Below are 16,138 nucleotides of genomic sequence, written 5' to 3'. Positions count from 1 at the left end.
GTGTTATCTAGTAATCCCCACTGATTGCAGCGGGGGCTGAGGCGGGCTACATCCTATTTGGTGATAGCCAATAGGGCCCCTTATGATGCAATCATTGGTGACTATGAAACAGGAACCATATTCACTGCGTCTAGAACGGAGAAGCGCGTGGGTTCTCAGCTAAAGGTTCATCAGAGCGTGGAAGGCTCCAACTGCCACTAAACTATGGATCAATCCAAACTGATGTGGGCATAGTCCTTTATACACACAGTGAGTATGTATGTATGTATGTATGTATGTATGTGTGTGTGTATATATATATATATATATACTTGCGTGTTTGGCGGCACTCAGGTACCGTACACGCAAGTCTCCATAAGGAAGCTGGTTCAGTCTCCGCTCACGGAAGGCAACGGGCAAAGGTAACCATTTCTATGCGGAGAAGTTCCGGGCTCAACGTGTTTTATTTTTATATATATATATATATGTATATATATATACACACATACATACATACATACATACACACACACAGGAAGTATTCCTAACAGCGCAGTGTGTGAGCAGTCCGCGTGCTGCTGCGGTGAAGGTGTATGGTTACTGGACAAATGGCACCACTGCGAATAACCGACGTGGAAACTACAGAGCGCCACGTGCCATTGATGTGAGAGGAGAACGTCGGCTATAAAGGTGGTGAGGGCCGACACGCTACAGTGCAGCAGCTCACCGTCAGAATGTGTGTGGGTATAGGCGCAGGGTGGGTATAAAGGAGCACTGCAGAGAGAGAAGGTACAGTGGGGGTACAGATGTTGGGTCACCACCAGAGAATAGATATTAGGTAGCGGTCACTTACCTGACTACCCCCTGCCTTCAGTGAAGCAAGGACAGAAGAGGAGAGACATCTGTTTATGACAGAGAACACAGAACCTGGGGTACAAGCTGGACCGTGCTGCGCTCTACGTGCTCCGGGGAGATGGATCAGTGACCAATCAGCTTCTAGCTAGCATTTCCCCATCACATGCTACAACGTGATGCTGAATTGTGGCTACGGACAGGTTTGATCCATCTCCCCACGGTAACGTATGAATATATATTACTCAGCTATCTCTGAATACACAAATAATAATTCTGCAGTTAGTGTTGGTACTTTATCTCTCTCCTATCAGAGTCAGCCTATGCAGTATGTGCGCTAGCGATCCATGGTGCGCACGGTGACATCTGCAGCATGTACATCTATATGCACACAGGGGGAGATGTATCAAAACAGAGATAAAGTACCAGCCAATCAGCTCCTAGCTGTCACGTTAGAGGCGGAGTTTAAAAATGTCAGGAGCTGGTTGGTCCCTACTTTACCTCTCTCCAAGCTTTAAGACATCTCGTCCATAGACTGTTCCTCCCATGGGGCTTACATCTCCCAAGCATTCCCGGGAATGGCAGTGTGGGAGGGGTGGGGGGGAGGAATCATTCATTCCACTACTGTAATGCAATATTCCCTACAGCCTCCATGTACTGTACTATAATGTGCCTCTGTACACGGATCAGTGATCCCTGCAGCCTCGATTCCTCCTCTGTGCCTCCATATACTGTACTATAATGTGCCTCTGTACAGGGAACAATGATCCCTAAGCCTCCATTTCTCCTCTGTGCCTCCATGTACTGTACTATAATGTGCCTCTGTACACGGATCAGTGATCCCTGCAGCCTCGATTCCTCCTCTGTGCCTCCATATACTGTACCATAATGTGCCTCTGTACAGGGAACAATGATCCCTACAGCCTCCATTCCTCCTCTGTGCCTCCATATACTGTATTATGTTTCTCTATAGGGATCAATGATCCCTACAGCCTCCATTCCTCCTCTGTGCCTCCATATACTGTACTATAATGTGTTTATCTATAGGGATCAATGATCCCTACAGTCTCCATTCCTCCTCTGTGCCTCCATATACAGTACTATAATGTGCCTCTGTACAGGGATCAATGATCCCTACAGCCTCCATTCCTCCTCTGTGCCTCCATATACTGTATTATAATGTGTTTCTCTATAGGGATCAATGATCCCTACAGCCTCCATTCCTCCTCTGTGCCTCCATATACTGTACTATAATGTGCCTCTGTACAGGGATCAATGATCCCTACAGTCTCCATTCCTCCTCTGTGCCTCCATATACTGTACCATAATGTGCCTCTGTACAGGGATCAATGATCCCTACAGACTCCATTCCTCCTCTATGCCTCCATATACTGTACTATAATGTGCCTCTGTACAGGGAACAATGATCCCTACAGCCTCCATTCCTCCTCTGTGCCTCCATATACTGTACTATAATGTGCCTCTGTACAGGGAACAATGATCCCTACAGCCTCCATTCCTCCTCTGTGCCTCCATATACTGTATTATGTTTCTCTATAGGGATCAATGATCCCTACAGCTCCATTCCTCCTCTGTGCCTCCATATACTGTATTATGTTTCTCTATAGGGATCAATGATCCCTACAGCCTCCATTCCTCCTCTGTGCCTCCATATACTGTACTATAATGTGCCTCTGTACAGGGATCAATGATCCCTACAGTCTCCATTCCTCCTCTGTGCCTCCATATACTGTACCATAATGTGCCTCTGTACAGGGATCAATGATCCCTACAGACTCAATTCCTCCTCTGTGCCTCCATATACTGTACTATAATGTGCCTCTGTACAGGGAACAATGATCCCTACAGCCTCCATTCCTCCTCTGTGCCTCCATATACTGTACTATAATGTGTTTCTCTATAGGGATCAATGATCCCTACAGCCTCCATTCCTCCTCTGTGCCTCCATATACTGTACTATAATGTGTTTATCTATAGGGATCAATGATCCCTACAGCCTCCATTCCTCCTCTGTGCCTCCATATACTGTACTATAATGTATTTATCTATAGGGATCAATGATCCCTACAGCCTCCATTCCTCCTCTGTGCCTCCATATACTGTATTATAATGTGTTTCTCTATAGGGATCAATGATCCCTACAGCCTCCATTCCTCCTCTGTGCCTCCATATACTGTACTATAATGTGCCTCTGTACAGGGATCAATGATCCCTACAGTCTCCATTCCTCCTCTGTGCCTCCATATACTGTACCATAATGTGCCTCTGTACAGGGATCAATGATCCCTACAGACTCCATTCCTCCTCTGTGCCTCCATATACTGTACTATAATGTGCCTCTGTACAGGGATCAATGATCCCTACAGGCTCCATTCCTCCTCTGTGCCTCCATATACTGTACTATAATGTGCCTCTGTACAGGGAACAATGATCCCTACAGCCTCCATTCCTCCTCTGTGCCTCCATATACTGTATTATGTTTCTCTATAGGGATCAATGATCCCTACAGCCTCCATTCCTCCTCTGTGCCTCCATATACTGTACTATAATGTATTTATCTATAGGGATCAATGATCCCTACAGTCTCCATTCCTCCTCTGTGCCTCCATATACTGTACTATAATGTGCCTCTGTACAGGGATCAATGATCCCTACAGCCTCCATTCCTCCTCTGTGCCTCCATATACTGTATTATAATGTGTTTCTCTATAGGGATCAATGATCCCTACAGCCTCCATTCCTCCTCTGTGCCTCCATATACTGTACTATAATGTGTTTATCTATAGGGATCAATGATCCCTACAGTCTCCATTCCTCCTCTGTGCCTCCATATACTGTACTATAATGTGCCTCTGTACAGGGAACAATGATCCCTACAGCCTCCATTCCTCCTCTATGCCTCCATATACTGTATTATGTGTTTCTCTATAGGGATCAATGATCCCTACAGCCTCCATTCCTCCTCTGTGCCTCCATATACTGTACTATAATGTGCCTCTGTACAGGGATCAATGATCCCTACAGTCTCCATTCCTCCTCTATGCCTCCATATACTGTATTATAATGTGTTTCTCTATAGGGATCAATGATCCCTACAGCCTCCATTCCTCCTCTATGCCTCCATATACTGTACTATAATGTGCCTCTGTACAGGGATCAATGATCCCTACAGTCTCCATTCCTCCTCTGTGCCTCCATATACTGTACTATAATGTGCCTCTGTACAGGGAACAATGATCCCTACAGCCTCCATTCCTCCTCTGTGCCTCCATATACTGTACCATAATGTTTCTGTACACGGATCAGTGATCCCTACAGCCTCCATTCCTCCTCTGTGCCTCCATATACTGTACTATAATGTGCCTCTGTACAGGGATCAATGATCCCTACAGTCTCCATTCCTCCCCTGTGCCTCCATATACTGTACTATAATGTGCCTCTGTACAGGGAACAATGATCCCTACAGTCTCCATTCCTCCTCTGTGCCTCCATATACTGTACTATAATGCGTTTCTCTACAGGGATCAATGATCCCTACAGCCTCCATTCCTCCTCTGTGCCTCCATATACTGTACTATAATGTGCCTCTGTACAGGGATCAATGATCCCTACAGCCTCCATTCCTCCTCTGTGCCTCCATATACTGTACTATAATGTGCCTCTGTACAGGGAACAATGATCCCTAAGCCTCCATTTCTCCTCTGTGCCTCCATGTACTGTACTATAATGTGCCTCTGTACACGGATCAGTGATCCCTGCAGCCTCGATTCCTCCTCTGTGCCTCCATATACTGTACCATAATGTGCCTCTGTACAGGGAACAATGATCCCTACAGCCTCCATTCCTCCTCTGTGCCTCCATATACTGTATTATGTTTCTCTATAGGGATCAATGATCCCTACAGCCTCCATTCCTCCTCTGTGCCTCCATATACTGTACTATAATGTGTTTATCTATAGGGATCAATGATCCCTACAGTCTCCATTCCTCCTCTGTGCCTCCATATACAGTACTATAATGTGCCTCTGTACAGGGATCAATGATCCCTACAGCCTCCATTCCTCCTCTGTGCCTCCATATACTGTATTATAATGTGTTTCTCTATAGGGATCAATGATCCCTACAGCCTCCATTCCTCCTCTGTGCCTCCATATACTGTACTATAATGTGCCTCTGTACAGGGATCAATGATCCCTACAGTCTCCATTCCTCCTCTGTGCCTCCATATACTGTACCATAATGTGCCTCTGTACAGGGATCAATGATCCCTACAGACTCCATTCCTCCTCTATGCCTCCATATACTGTACTATAATGTGCCTCTGTACAGGGAACAATGATCCCTACAGCCTCCATTCCTCCTCTGTGCCTCCATATACTGTACTATAATGTGCCTCTGTACAGGGAACAATGATCCCTACAGCCTCCATTCCTCCTCTGTGCCTCCATATACTGTATTATGTTTCTCTATAGGGATCAATGATCCCTACAGCTCCATTCCTCCTCTGTGCCTCCATATACTGTATTATGTTTCTCTATAGGGATCAATGATCCCTACAGCCTCCATTCCTCCTCTGTGCCTCCATATACTGTACTATAATGTGCCTCTGTACAGGGATCAATGATCCCTACAGTCTCCATTCCTCCTCTGTGCCTCCATATACTGTACCATAATGTGCCTCTGTACAGGGATCAATGATCCCTACAGACTCAATTCCTCCTCTGTGCCTCCATATACTGTACTATAATGTGCCTCTGTACAGGGAACAATGATCCCTACAGCCTCCATTCCTCCTCTGTGCCTCCATATACTGTACTATAATGTGTTTCTCTATAGGGATCAATGATCCCTACAGCCTCCATTCCTCCTCTGTGCCTCCATATACTGTACTATAATGTGTTTATCTATAGGGATCAATGATCCCTACAGCCTCCATTCCTCCTCTGTGCCTCCATATACTGTACTATAATGTATTTATCTATAGGGATCAATGATCCCTACAGCCTCCATTCCTCCTCTGTGCCTCCATATACTGTATTATAATGTGTTTCTCTATAGGGATCAATGATCCCTACAGCCTCCATTCCTCCTCTGTGCCTCCATATACTGTACTATAATGTGCCTCTGTACAGGGATCAATGATCCCTACAGTCTCCATTCCTCCTCTGTGCCTCCATATACTGTACCATAATGTGCCTCTGTACAGGGATCAATGATCCCTACAGACTCCATTCCTCCTCTGTGCCTCCATATACTGTACTATAATGTGCCTCTGTACAGGGATCAATGATCCCTACAGGCTCCATTCCTCCTCTGTGCCTCCATATACTGTACTATAATGTGCCTCTGTACAGGGAACAATGATCCCTACAGCCTCCATTCCTCCTCTGTGCCTCCATATACTGTATTATGTTTCTCTATAGGGATCAATGATCCCTACAGCCTCCATTCCTCCTCTGTGCCTCCATATACTGTACTATAATGTATTTATCTATAGGGATCAATGATCCCTACAGTCTCCATTCCTCCTCTGTGCCTCCATATACTGTACTATAATGTGCCTCTGTACAGGGATCAATGATCCCTACAGCCTCCATTCCTCCTCTGTGCCTCCATATACTGTATTATAATGTGTTTCTCTATAGGGATCAATGATCCCTACAGCCTCCATTCCTCCTCTGTGCCTCCATATACTGTACTATAATGTGTTTATCTATAGGGATCAATGATCCCTACAGTCTCCATTCCTCCTCTGTGCCTCCATATACTGTACTATAATGTGCCTCTGTACAGGGAACAATGATCCCTACAGCCTCCATTCCTCCTCTATGCCTCCATATACTGTATTATGTGTTTCTCTATAGGGATCAATGATCCCTACAGCCTCCATTCCTCCTCTGTGCCTCCATATACTGTACTATAATGTGCCTCTGTACAGGGATCAATGATCCCTACAGTCTCCATTCCTCCTCTATGCCTCCATATACTGTATTATAATGTGTTTCTCTATAGGGATCAATGATCCCTACAGCCTCCATTCCTCCTCTATGCCTCCATATACTGTACTATAATGTGCCTCTGTACAGGGATCAATGATCCCTACAGTCTCCATTCCTCCTCTGTGCCTCCATATACTGTACTATAATGTGCCTCTGTACAGGGAACAATGATCCCTACAGCCTCCATTCCTCCTCTGTGCCTCCATATACTGTACCATAATGTTTCTGTACACGGATCAGTGATCCCTACAGCCTCCATTCCTCCTCTGTGCCTCCATATACTGTACTATAATGTGCCTCTGTACAGGGATCAATGATCCCTACAGTCTCCATTCCTCCCCTGTGCCTCCATATACTGTACTATAATGTGCCTCTGTACAGGGAACAATGATCCCTACAGTCTCCATTCCTCCTCTGTGCCTCCATATACTGTACTATAATGCGTTTCTCTACAGGGATCAATGATCCCTACAGCCTCCATTCCTCCTCTGTGCCTCCATATACTGTACTATAATGTGCCTCTGTACAGGGATCAATGATCCCTACAGCCTCCATTCCTCCTCTGTGCCTCCATATACTGTACCATAATGTGTTTCTCTATAGGGATCAATGATCCCTACAGACTCCATTCCTCCTCTGTGCCTCCATATACTGTACTATAATGTGCCTCTGTACAGGGAACAATGATCCCTACAGCCTCCATTCCTCCTCTGTGCCTCCATATACTGTACTATAATGTGCCTCTGTACAGGGATCAATGATCCCTACAGTCTCCATTCCTCCTCTGTGCCTCCATATACTGTACCATAATGTGCCTCTGTACAGGGATCAATGATCCCTACAGACTCCATTCCTCCTCTGTGCCTCCATATACTGTACTATAATGTGCCTCTGTACAGGGAACAATGATCCCTACAGCCTCCATTCCTCCTCTGTGCCTCCATATACTGTATTATGTTTCTCTATAGGGATCAATGATCCCTACAGCCTCCATTCCTCCTCTGTGCCTCCATATACTGTACTATAATGTGCCTCTGTACAGGGATCAATGATCCCTACAGCCTCCATTCCTCCTCTGTGCCTCCATATACTGTACCATAATGTGTTTCTCTATAGGGATCAATGATCCCTACAGTCTCCATTCCTCCTCTGTGCCTCCATATACTGTACTATAATGTGCCTCTGTACAGGGAACAATGATCCCTACAGCCTCCATTCCTCCTCTGTGCCTCCATATACTGTATTATAATGTGTTTCTCTATAGGGATCAATGATCCCTACAGCCTCCATTCCTCCTCTGTGCCTCCATATACTGTACTATAATGTGCCTCTGTACAGGGATCAATGATCCCTACAGACTCCATTCCTCCTCTATGCCTCCATATACTGTATTATAATGTGTTTCTCTATAGGGATCAATGATCCCTACAGCCTCCATTCCTCCTCTGTGCCTCCATATACTGTACTATAATGTGCCTCTGTACAGGGAACAATGATCCCTACAGCCTCCATTCCTCCTCTGTGCCTCCATATACTGTATTATGTTTCTCTATAGGGATCAATGATCCCTACAGCCTCCATTCCTCCTCTGTGCCTCCATATACTGTACTATAATGTGCCTCTGTACAGGGATCAATGATCCCTACAGTCTCCATTCCTCCTCTGTGCCTCCATATACTGTACCATAATGTGCCTCTGTACAGGGATCAATGATCCCTACAGACTCCATTCCTCCTCTGTGCCTCCATATACTGTACTATAATGTGCCTCTGTACAGGGATCAATGATCCCTACAGACTCCATTCCTCCTCTGTGCCTCCATATACTGTACTATAATGTGCCTCTGTACAGGGAACAATGATCCCTACAGCCTCCATTCCTCCTCTGTGCCTCCATATACTGTACTATAATGTGCCTCTGTACAGGGATCAATGATCCCTACAGTCTCCATTCCTCCCCTGTGCCTCCATATACTGTACTATAATGTGCCTCTGTACAGGGATCAATGATCCCTACAGCCTCCATTCCTCCTCTGTGCCTCCATATACTGTATTATAATGTTTCTCTATAGGGATCAATGATCCCTACAGACTCCATTCCTCCTCTGTGCCTCCATATACTGTACTATAATGTGCCTCTGTACAGGGAACAATGATCCCTACAGCCTCCATTCCTCCTCTATGCCTCCATATACTGTATTATAATGTTTCTCTATAGGGATCAATGATCCCTACAGACTCCATTCCTCCTCTGTGCCTCCATATACTGTACTATAATGTGCCTCTGTACAGGGAACAATTATCCCTACAGCCTCCATTCCTCCTCTGTGCCTCCATATACTGTACCATAATGTGTTTCTGTACACGGATCAGTGATCCCTACAGCCTCCATTCCTCCTCTGTGCCTCCATATACTGTACTATAATGTGTTTCTCTATAGGGATCAATGATCCCTACAGACTCCATTCCTCCTCTGTGCCTCCATATACTGTACTATAATGTGCCTCTGTACAGGGAACAATGATCCCTACAGCCTCCATTCCTCCTCTATGCCTCCATATACTGTATTATAATGTTTCTCTATAGGGATCAATGATCCCTACAGACTCCATTCCTCCTCTGTGCCTCCATATACTGTACTATAATGTGCCTCTGTACAGGGAACAATTATCCCTACAGCCTCCATTCCTCCTCTGTGCCTCCATATACTGTACCATAATGTGTTTCTGTACACGGATCAGTGATCCCTACAGCCTCCATTCCTCCTCTGTGCCTCCATATACTGTACTATAATGTGTTTCTCTATAGGGATCAATGATCCCTACAGACTCCATTCCTCCTCTGTGCCTCCATATACTGTACTATAATGTGCCTCTGTACAGGGAACAATGATCCCTACAGCCTCCATTCCTCCTCTATGCCTCCATATACTGTATTATAATGTTTCTCTATAGGGATCAATGATCCCTACAGACTCCATTCCTCCTCTGTGCCTCCATATACTGTACTATAATGTGCCTCTGTACAGGGAACAATTATCCCTACAGCCTCCATTCCTCCTCTGTGCCTCCATATACTGTACCATAATGTGTTTCTGTACACGGATCAGTGATCCCTACAGCCTCCATTCCTCCTCTGTGCCTCCATATACTGTACTATAATGTGCCTCTGTACAGGGATCAATGATCCCTACAGCCTCCATTCCTCCTCTGTGCCTCCATATACTGTACTATAATGTGTCTCTGTACAGGGATCAATGATCCCTACAGCCTCCATTCCTCCTCTGTGCCTCCATATACTGTACTATAATGTGCCTCTGTACAGGGATCAATGATCCCTACAGCCTCCATTCCTCCTCTGTGCCTCCATTTCTAAAAACAAAAAAACACACACATGGAATAGATGGGGAGATGTATGAAACAGTGATAAGAGAGGAGAAGTTGCCCATGGCAACCAAACAGCTTTGAGGTAACAGGTATCAAGTGCCTTCTATAAAATTATAGGTAGCAGCTGATTGGTTGCCATGGGCAACTTCTCCACTCTTACCACTGCTTCATACATCTCCCCAGTAATGTGATATTTCTTCTCGGCCTCTGTATGATAATTCCAGGTGAGACAGGGCAGATATCCCGTCTCCAGCCTTATAACGGGCTCCTGAGTGCCCCCGTCCTGCCTATTACGCCACAGGACGGGGCACTTACCTCTCATCCAGGGAGAGCTCCTTCTGCTGCAGGTGCGGTTTGACCCCGGACATGGGCCGGATGTTGGTGGATAAGGCTTTGATGGTGTAGGAGGTCTCGTTCTCTCTGGTCACGTCGCTGTCGTAGCCTGAGCGGACACACGGGGATGTCGGTTATTTATATACACATACCGGAACCAGCGCCAGAGCTCTGTCACTTACCTCCATCCTCCTCCGAGTCCAGGTCTGACTCCTCGCTGTCGCACTGTCTGGTTTCTCTGTGTCCTTCCACCTCGTGCGTCCAGAGCATGAGCGAGGTGTCCAGGCCGCCCGCCGTCACCAGCAGGCTGTCATCGTGTACCCAGCGGAGGTTGGTGACCTGGGAGCTGTGAGCCACGTACCTCTTGAACTTCCCAAACTTCCCCTGAAGAGGACACAGCCTGTTTCATGAACGCGGTAACACACGCAGGACGCTGCGCACCAGTAAGTTATTGCAACACTTTTAATTCAAAATTTAAAAGTTTTATTAAAAAAAAGGAAACCTTGGTTCCTGTCTGTGCTGTAGAGCAGAGGTTCCAAAACTCGGCCTCAAGGCACCCCAACAGTCCAGGCATTAAGAATAGCCCTGCTTGTGCACAGGTGGTCAAAGCAAACTCAATGAACTCATTAAATCAGGGACAAATACAGAATTTATAAGGGGGTGGGGCCACAGCATTAGGCCCTGTCCCTAGTGATGTGATTTGTGGATACCTAAAGGGGGCGTGACCAAACACAGATGGGGGGGCTTAACTCGGAGGCCACACCAAATATTGATTGGATTTAGATTTCTGTTCAATCACTTTGCATTTTGTTACTTGATAAAAATAAACTATTAACACTTCTATCTGTGAAAGCGTTCTTACTTCGCAGCACTTTTTCCACACCTTGGAGCGCGATAAAGTACCAGCCAATCGGGGTTTAACGGTCACTCTTCAAACACAGCCTGTTGTATGACAGTTAGGAGCTGATTAGTTGGCACTTCATCTCTGTCCACTCAGCCCCCTCCTTACATGACATCACTGATCCAGCATTCACTTTATACACTATCTCTCTCTAAGTTTTGATAAATCTCCCCATAGGTTTTCAAATCGGCCCACTGGGTGCTGCCATATTTATGGAAAATGCTAGGGAGTGATCTGACCGCTTCCACAACAAATGAAGGGGTGCTAGACAAATGGGGTGTATATCCTGCAGCCTAGGACAAATAGTCCCGGAGATCACAGCTGGAAATGTGTTTCATCTCCTCCGGCGCAGGAATAGTGACCCAAAGGGTGGCATTAATTATGGGAAAGGGAAAACCGCAAACAAACTGTCCCAAGGACATAAAATAGCCAGAGAACATGCGTTTCGTCCCTCAGAATCTGGACTTCTTCTTATCCCCTTGAAGAAGTCCAGATTCTGACGGACTAAACGCGTTAGGACTTTGCTGCTGACCACCTATGATGGACAGAAAAGCGATTGAACTTTTTAAATCCTGTACGCATGTTCTCTGGCTATTTTATGTCCTTGGGACAGTTTGTTTGCGGTTTTCCCTTTCTGATGGACAGATAAGCTTTCAATAATTTTTAATCTTGTACATGTGTTGTCTAGCCATTGTATGTCCTTACATATTAAATTTGTATTTTGTTTTATTCTTTAATGATTGGGCTATTGAATATGTCCTATTGGGAATAAGCATGTTCCCTAATTTAATTGCCCTTTATTGCAAATGATAACTTTTTGAGTTTGAGACCGGTACACACTATGTTTTGTTGTGCTTTTCTTTTTTACATGTAAATCCTGAATAATGAACACTCATTGGAAGTTCTTGTAAAACAGATAAGTGATCTTGGCTATAATTACACCCACCTGGCTATTTGCTTTATATCTTGTTATTACACTCACAAGCGCTTATTTTCTCCACTACCTATATATATATATATATATATATATATATATAAAATTGTTAGCAATTTAGGCAGAAAAGTGCATGCTTAATTGCAACGCGTTTCTCCACTTCGGTAGTGTAAGTTTACCTATGGCACCATGTATAGTGTACCTGCTGCACCACATAATTTTGCCTGCGGCACCATGTCGGTGTACCCATATTAGCCGTTCATTACTAACCGTGATCCCCTTTAGGTTATTCCCACCTGGGACAACAGATTCTTACTTTTACTGGATAGCGGAAAAGTTTCACGAATCCAAAGTCATCTCCAGTTGCCAGGACTTTGCTGTCATTGGTCAGGGAGGCTGTAGTCACATCGCTGACCTCTCCAATCACCGGCCAGATCCCCTCGCAGCTGGGACCCAGGACACTCGTCCAAGAGGACCAGGAAATTTTTTCTACCTGAGGAACAGAAAGCTCAGTATCTGCTGCATCGCTCCATCCCTCAGCAATAGGCTGGGAAACATCTCTACAGGTCGCTGTAATTCTCCACTTACGCTTATACAGCATATAGGGGGCGCCACCCACAGGAACCCCCATTATCTGCACTGAGAGCCAGCTCGACGCGCTTTATACTTTCTGTGCAGAAGTTCTATACACTCTAATAAAGCGCAGTCTGGCCCTGCCGTGCCATTAGCCAGTCCTCTGATTCAGGAGACAGGTGGAATCATGGAGGACGCCCCCTATCTGCTATACGCAAGGGACAGCATTGATAAAGAAGGGGTGTCCAACATTATTCAAATTTCTTGTGCAGTACATATGGATCACCTGTTATATCTGCCAGACAGACTCAGACTGTCGGCACATCATGTGAAGGTACAGTGCAGAGCTCAGAGGGGCTTTCCAAAGCCTCCTCGCTCACTACATCAATGACCATGTGACTGCAGTTGCCATGGTAGTCAAATGAAGAAGGTGGAGATGTATCAAAGCAAGGATAGAGATACAGTGTGGAGAGAGAGATTAAGTACCAACCAATCATCTCCTGTCAGTTTTTCTAGCATAGCCTGTAACATGGAAGTTAGCTGCTTACTGGCTGGTATTTATCTTTCTCCAAGCTTTGATAAATGTCCTCTGAAATCGGGCCTGGCCAACCTGTGGGTCTCCAACTGTTGTGAAACTACAAGTCCCAGCATGCTTTGCAAGTTGATTGATGGGGGGGGATATGTAATTTCACAACAGATCCACAGGATGGCCGGTGCTGACCATGACAGTGATTAAAGGCTAGAAAACAATAAGATGTAACATGTGCAGAGAGCGTTAGATGTGGGTGGGTTATATTGTTTCTGTGCAGGGTAAATAGTATGGCTGCTCTATTCTTACACTACAATTTAGATTTCAGTTTGAACACACCCCACCCAAATCTAACTCTCTCTGCACATGTTACATCTGCCCCACCTGCAGTGCACATGGTTTTGCCCATTAGAGGAAGATTTTGCGCTCACCCTTGAATTAGGCTCATAAAGTCCCACGCTTGGTGGGGTCACCGGCAGCATGTAACCCACCTTCGCTGTGTGTGTGGGTGACTAGAAGCTGATAATACCCCCATGTGCTAATGTAAGATATCATTTTCAATATACAATTGTTAAATAATATGTCTCCCCTTTATGTCCAGCATATATACAGATAAATACTGTTACATTGCTGAGCTGTAAATGAAACATTGTTGCAACCAGAAGTTATCACAGAAATAAACTTTTCATAAACGTGTCCCAAAAACGGGAATTTATTCTCCTACCTCCGGGGCTGGAATAATCTGTCTTTTCCCTCGTGGGGCCTCAAAAAACAGCTGCTCCTTAGCACCAGTGTTCACCTGAAGCAGTTTACCTGGAACGGAACAGAGATGTAATATAACTCAGCACAGAAGACCCCTCCCCACCACCCCCATGGGGAAATTACAGAGAGACCCTCCCCCACCACCCCCGTACCCACTGGGAAATTACAGAGAGACCTCTCCCCACCACCCCCCATACCCACTGAGAAATTACATAAAGACCCCTCCCCAACCCCCCCCCCTCCCCATACCGACGGGGAAATTACAGAGAGACCCTCCCCCACCACCCCCATACCCACCGGGAAATTATAGAGAGACCCCTCCCCACCACCCCCCATACCCACTGAGAAATTACAGAGAGACCCTCCTCCACCACTTCCATACCAACTGGGAAATTACAGCGAGACCCCTCCCCACCACTCCCATACCCACGGGGAAATTAGAGAGACCCCTCCCCCACCACCTCCATACCCACGGGGAAATTACAGAGACTCCTCCCCCACCACCTCCATACCCACGGGGAAATTACAGAGAGACCCTCCCCCACCGCCTCCCATACCCACTGGGAAATTACAGAGAGACCCTCCCCCACCACCCCACATACCCACTGAGAAATTACAGACAGACCCCTCCCCCACCACCCCCATACCCACACGGGGAAATTACAGAGGCCCCTCCCCCACCACCCCTGTACCCACTGGGAAATTACAGAGACTCCTCCCCCGCCATCTCCATACCCACTGGGAAATTACAGAGAGACCCCTCCCCCACCACCTCCCATACCCACTGAGAAATTACAGAGAGACCCTCCCCGCCCCCCCCCCCCCCCCCATACCCACTGGGAAATTACAGAGAGACCCCTCCCCACCTCCCCCCATACCCACTGAGAAATTACAGAGCGACCCCTCCTCACCACTCCCATACCCACTGAGAAATTACAGCGAGACCCCTCCCCCACCACTCCCATACCCACTGGAAAATTACCAAAGAGACCCCTCCCACCACTGCCATACCCACTGGGAAATTACCAAAGAGACCCCTCCCCACCAATTCCATACCCACTGGGAAATTACAGAGAGACCCCTCCCCCACCACTCCCATCCCCAGTGGGAAATTACAGAAAGACCCCTCCCCCACCACTCCCATACCCACTGGGAAATTATAGAGAGACTAGTATTATGTGGATCTTTTTTCCTTTCTCTTCTCCTACTCTCTTCCACAGTCTCTCAGTGTCCTTCCCCCTTTCATCTAGCTTGGCCCTTTGTTCTTCCCTATTTCCTCCCATCTTCTTTTTTTTCCCCTGCATCTCCCGTACCTCTTTTCTCCCCCATCTTCTTCCCATCTTTCCTTGGCCTTCCTATTTTATCCCATCTTCTCCTATACTCCTGTCTCCTCTATGCTCTTACCCCTCTCCTCCCATCTTTCCATTCTTCTCGGTTTCCCCCATGTTCTTCTCCCTTTCCACACATCTCCCCCATGTTCTTCTCTCTTTCCTCTGGTCTTCCCACGTTCTACCACCTCTCCTCCCATCTCCCTTTGTTCTACTAATTCTCCTTCCATCTCCCTCTGTTCTTCCCACTTCCCTCCCATTTCCTTCCTTTTCTTCCCCGTTTCCTTTGGACTCCCCTGTTCTTCCTGCTTTCCTCCCAAATCACCCATGTTCTTCCCCCATTCCTGCCAACTCCCCATGTTCTTCCCCTTTCCATTGTTCTCCCCATGTTCTTACTGCTTTCCTCCAGTCTCCCTCTGTTCTTCCTCCTTTCTTACCGAATCCCCCTGTTCTTTCTGCTTTCCTTCTCTCTCCCCATGCTCTTCGCCCTTCCTTCCCTTCTCCACTTGTTCTTCCCACTTTCTTCTCATCTACCTCTGTTC

At 46.4% G+C, this 16,138-nt stretch overlaps 1 protein-coding gene across 6 annotated transcripts in view; it reads right to left on the bottom strand.

Moving 5' to 3' along the window:
* EML5 (EMAP like 5) overlaps window positions 1-16,138 on the bottom strand; it is a 223,421-nt gene that overhangs the window by 34,764 nt on the left and 172,519 nt on the right. For all 6 annotated transcript variants that reach the window (XM_063948612.1, XM_063948609.1, XM_063948611.1 and 3 more), the window contains 4 exons: window positions 14,231-14,319; window positions 12,721-12,897; window positions 10,752-10,953; window positions 10,552-10,678 (listed from right to left, as the gene is read on the bottom strand). In XM_063948612.1, the coding sequence (XP_063804682.1) occupies window positions 10,552-10,678; window positions 10,752-10,953; window positions 12,721-12,897; window positions 14,231-14,319 (595 nt within the window). The remainder of the gene's footprint in view (window positions 1-10,551; window positions 10,679-10,751; window positions 10,954-12,720; window positions 12,898-14,230; window positions 14,320-16,138) is intronic.

This window comes from Pseudophryne corroboree, chromosome 12 (genome assembly GCF_028390025.1).
Source record: "Pseudophryne corroboree isolate aPseCor3 chromosome 12, aPseCor3.hap2, whole genome shotgun sequence".
In the NCBI taxonomy this organism is placed as follows: Eukaryota; Metazoa; Chordata; class Amphibia; order Anura; family Myobatrachidae; genus Pseudophryne; species Pseudophryne corroboree.
Note: the sequence above shows the minus strand (reverse complement) of the source record. Positions and strands in the feature narration are given on the sequence as shown.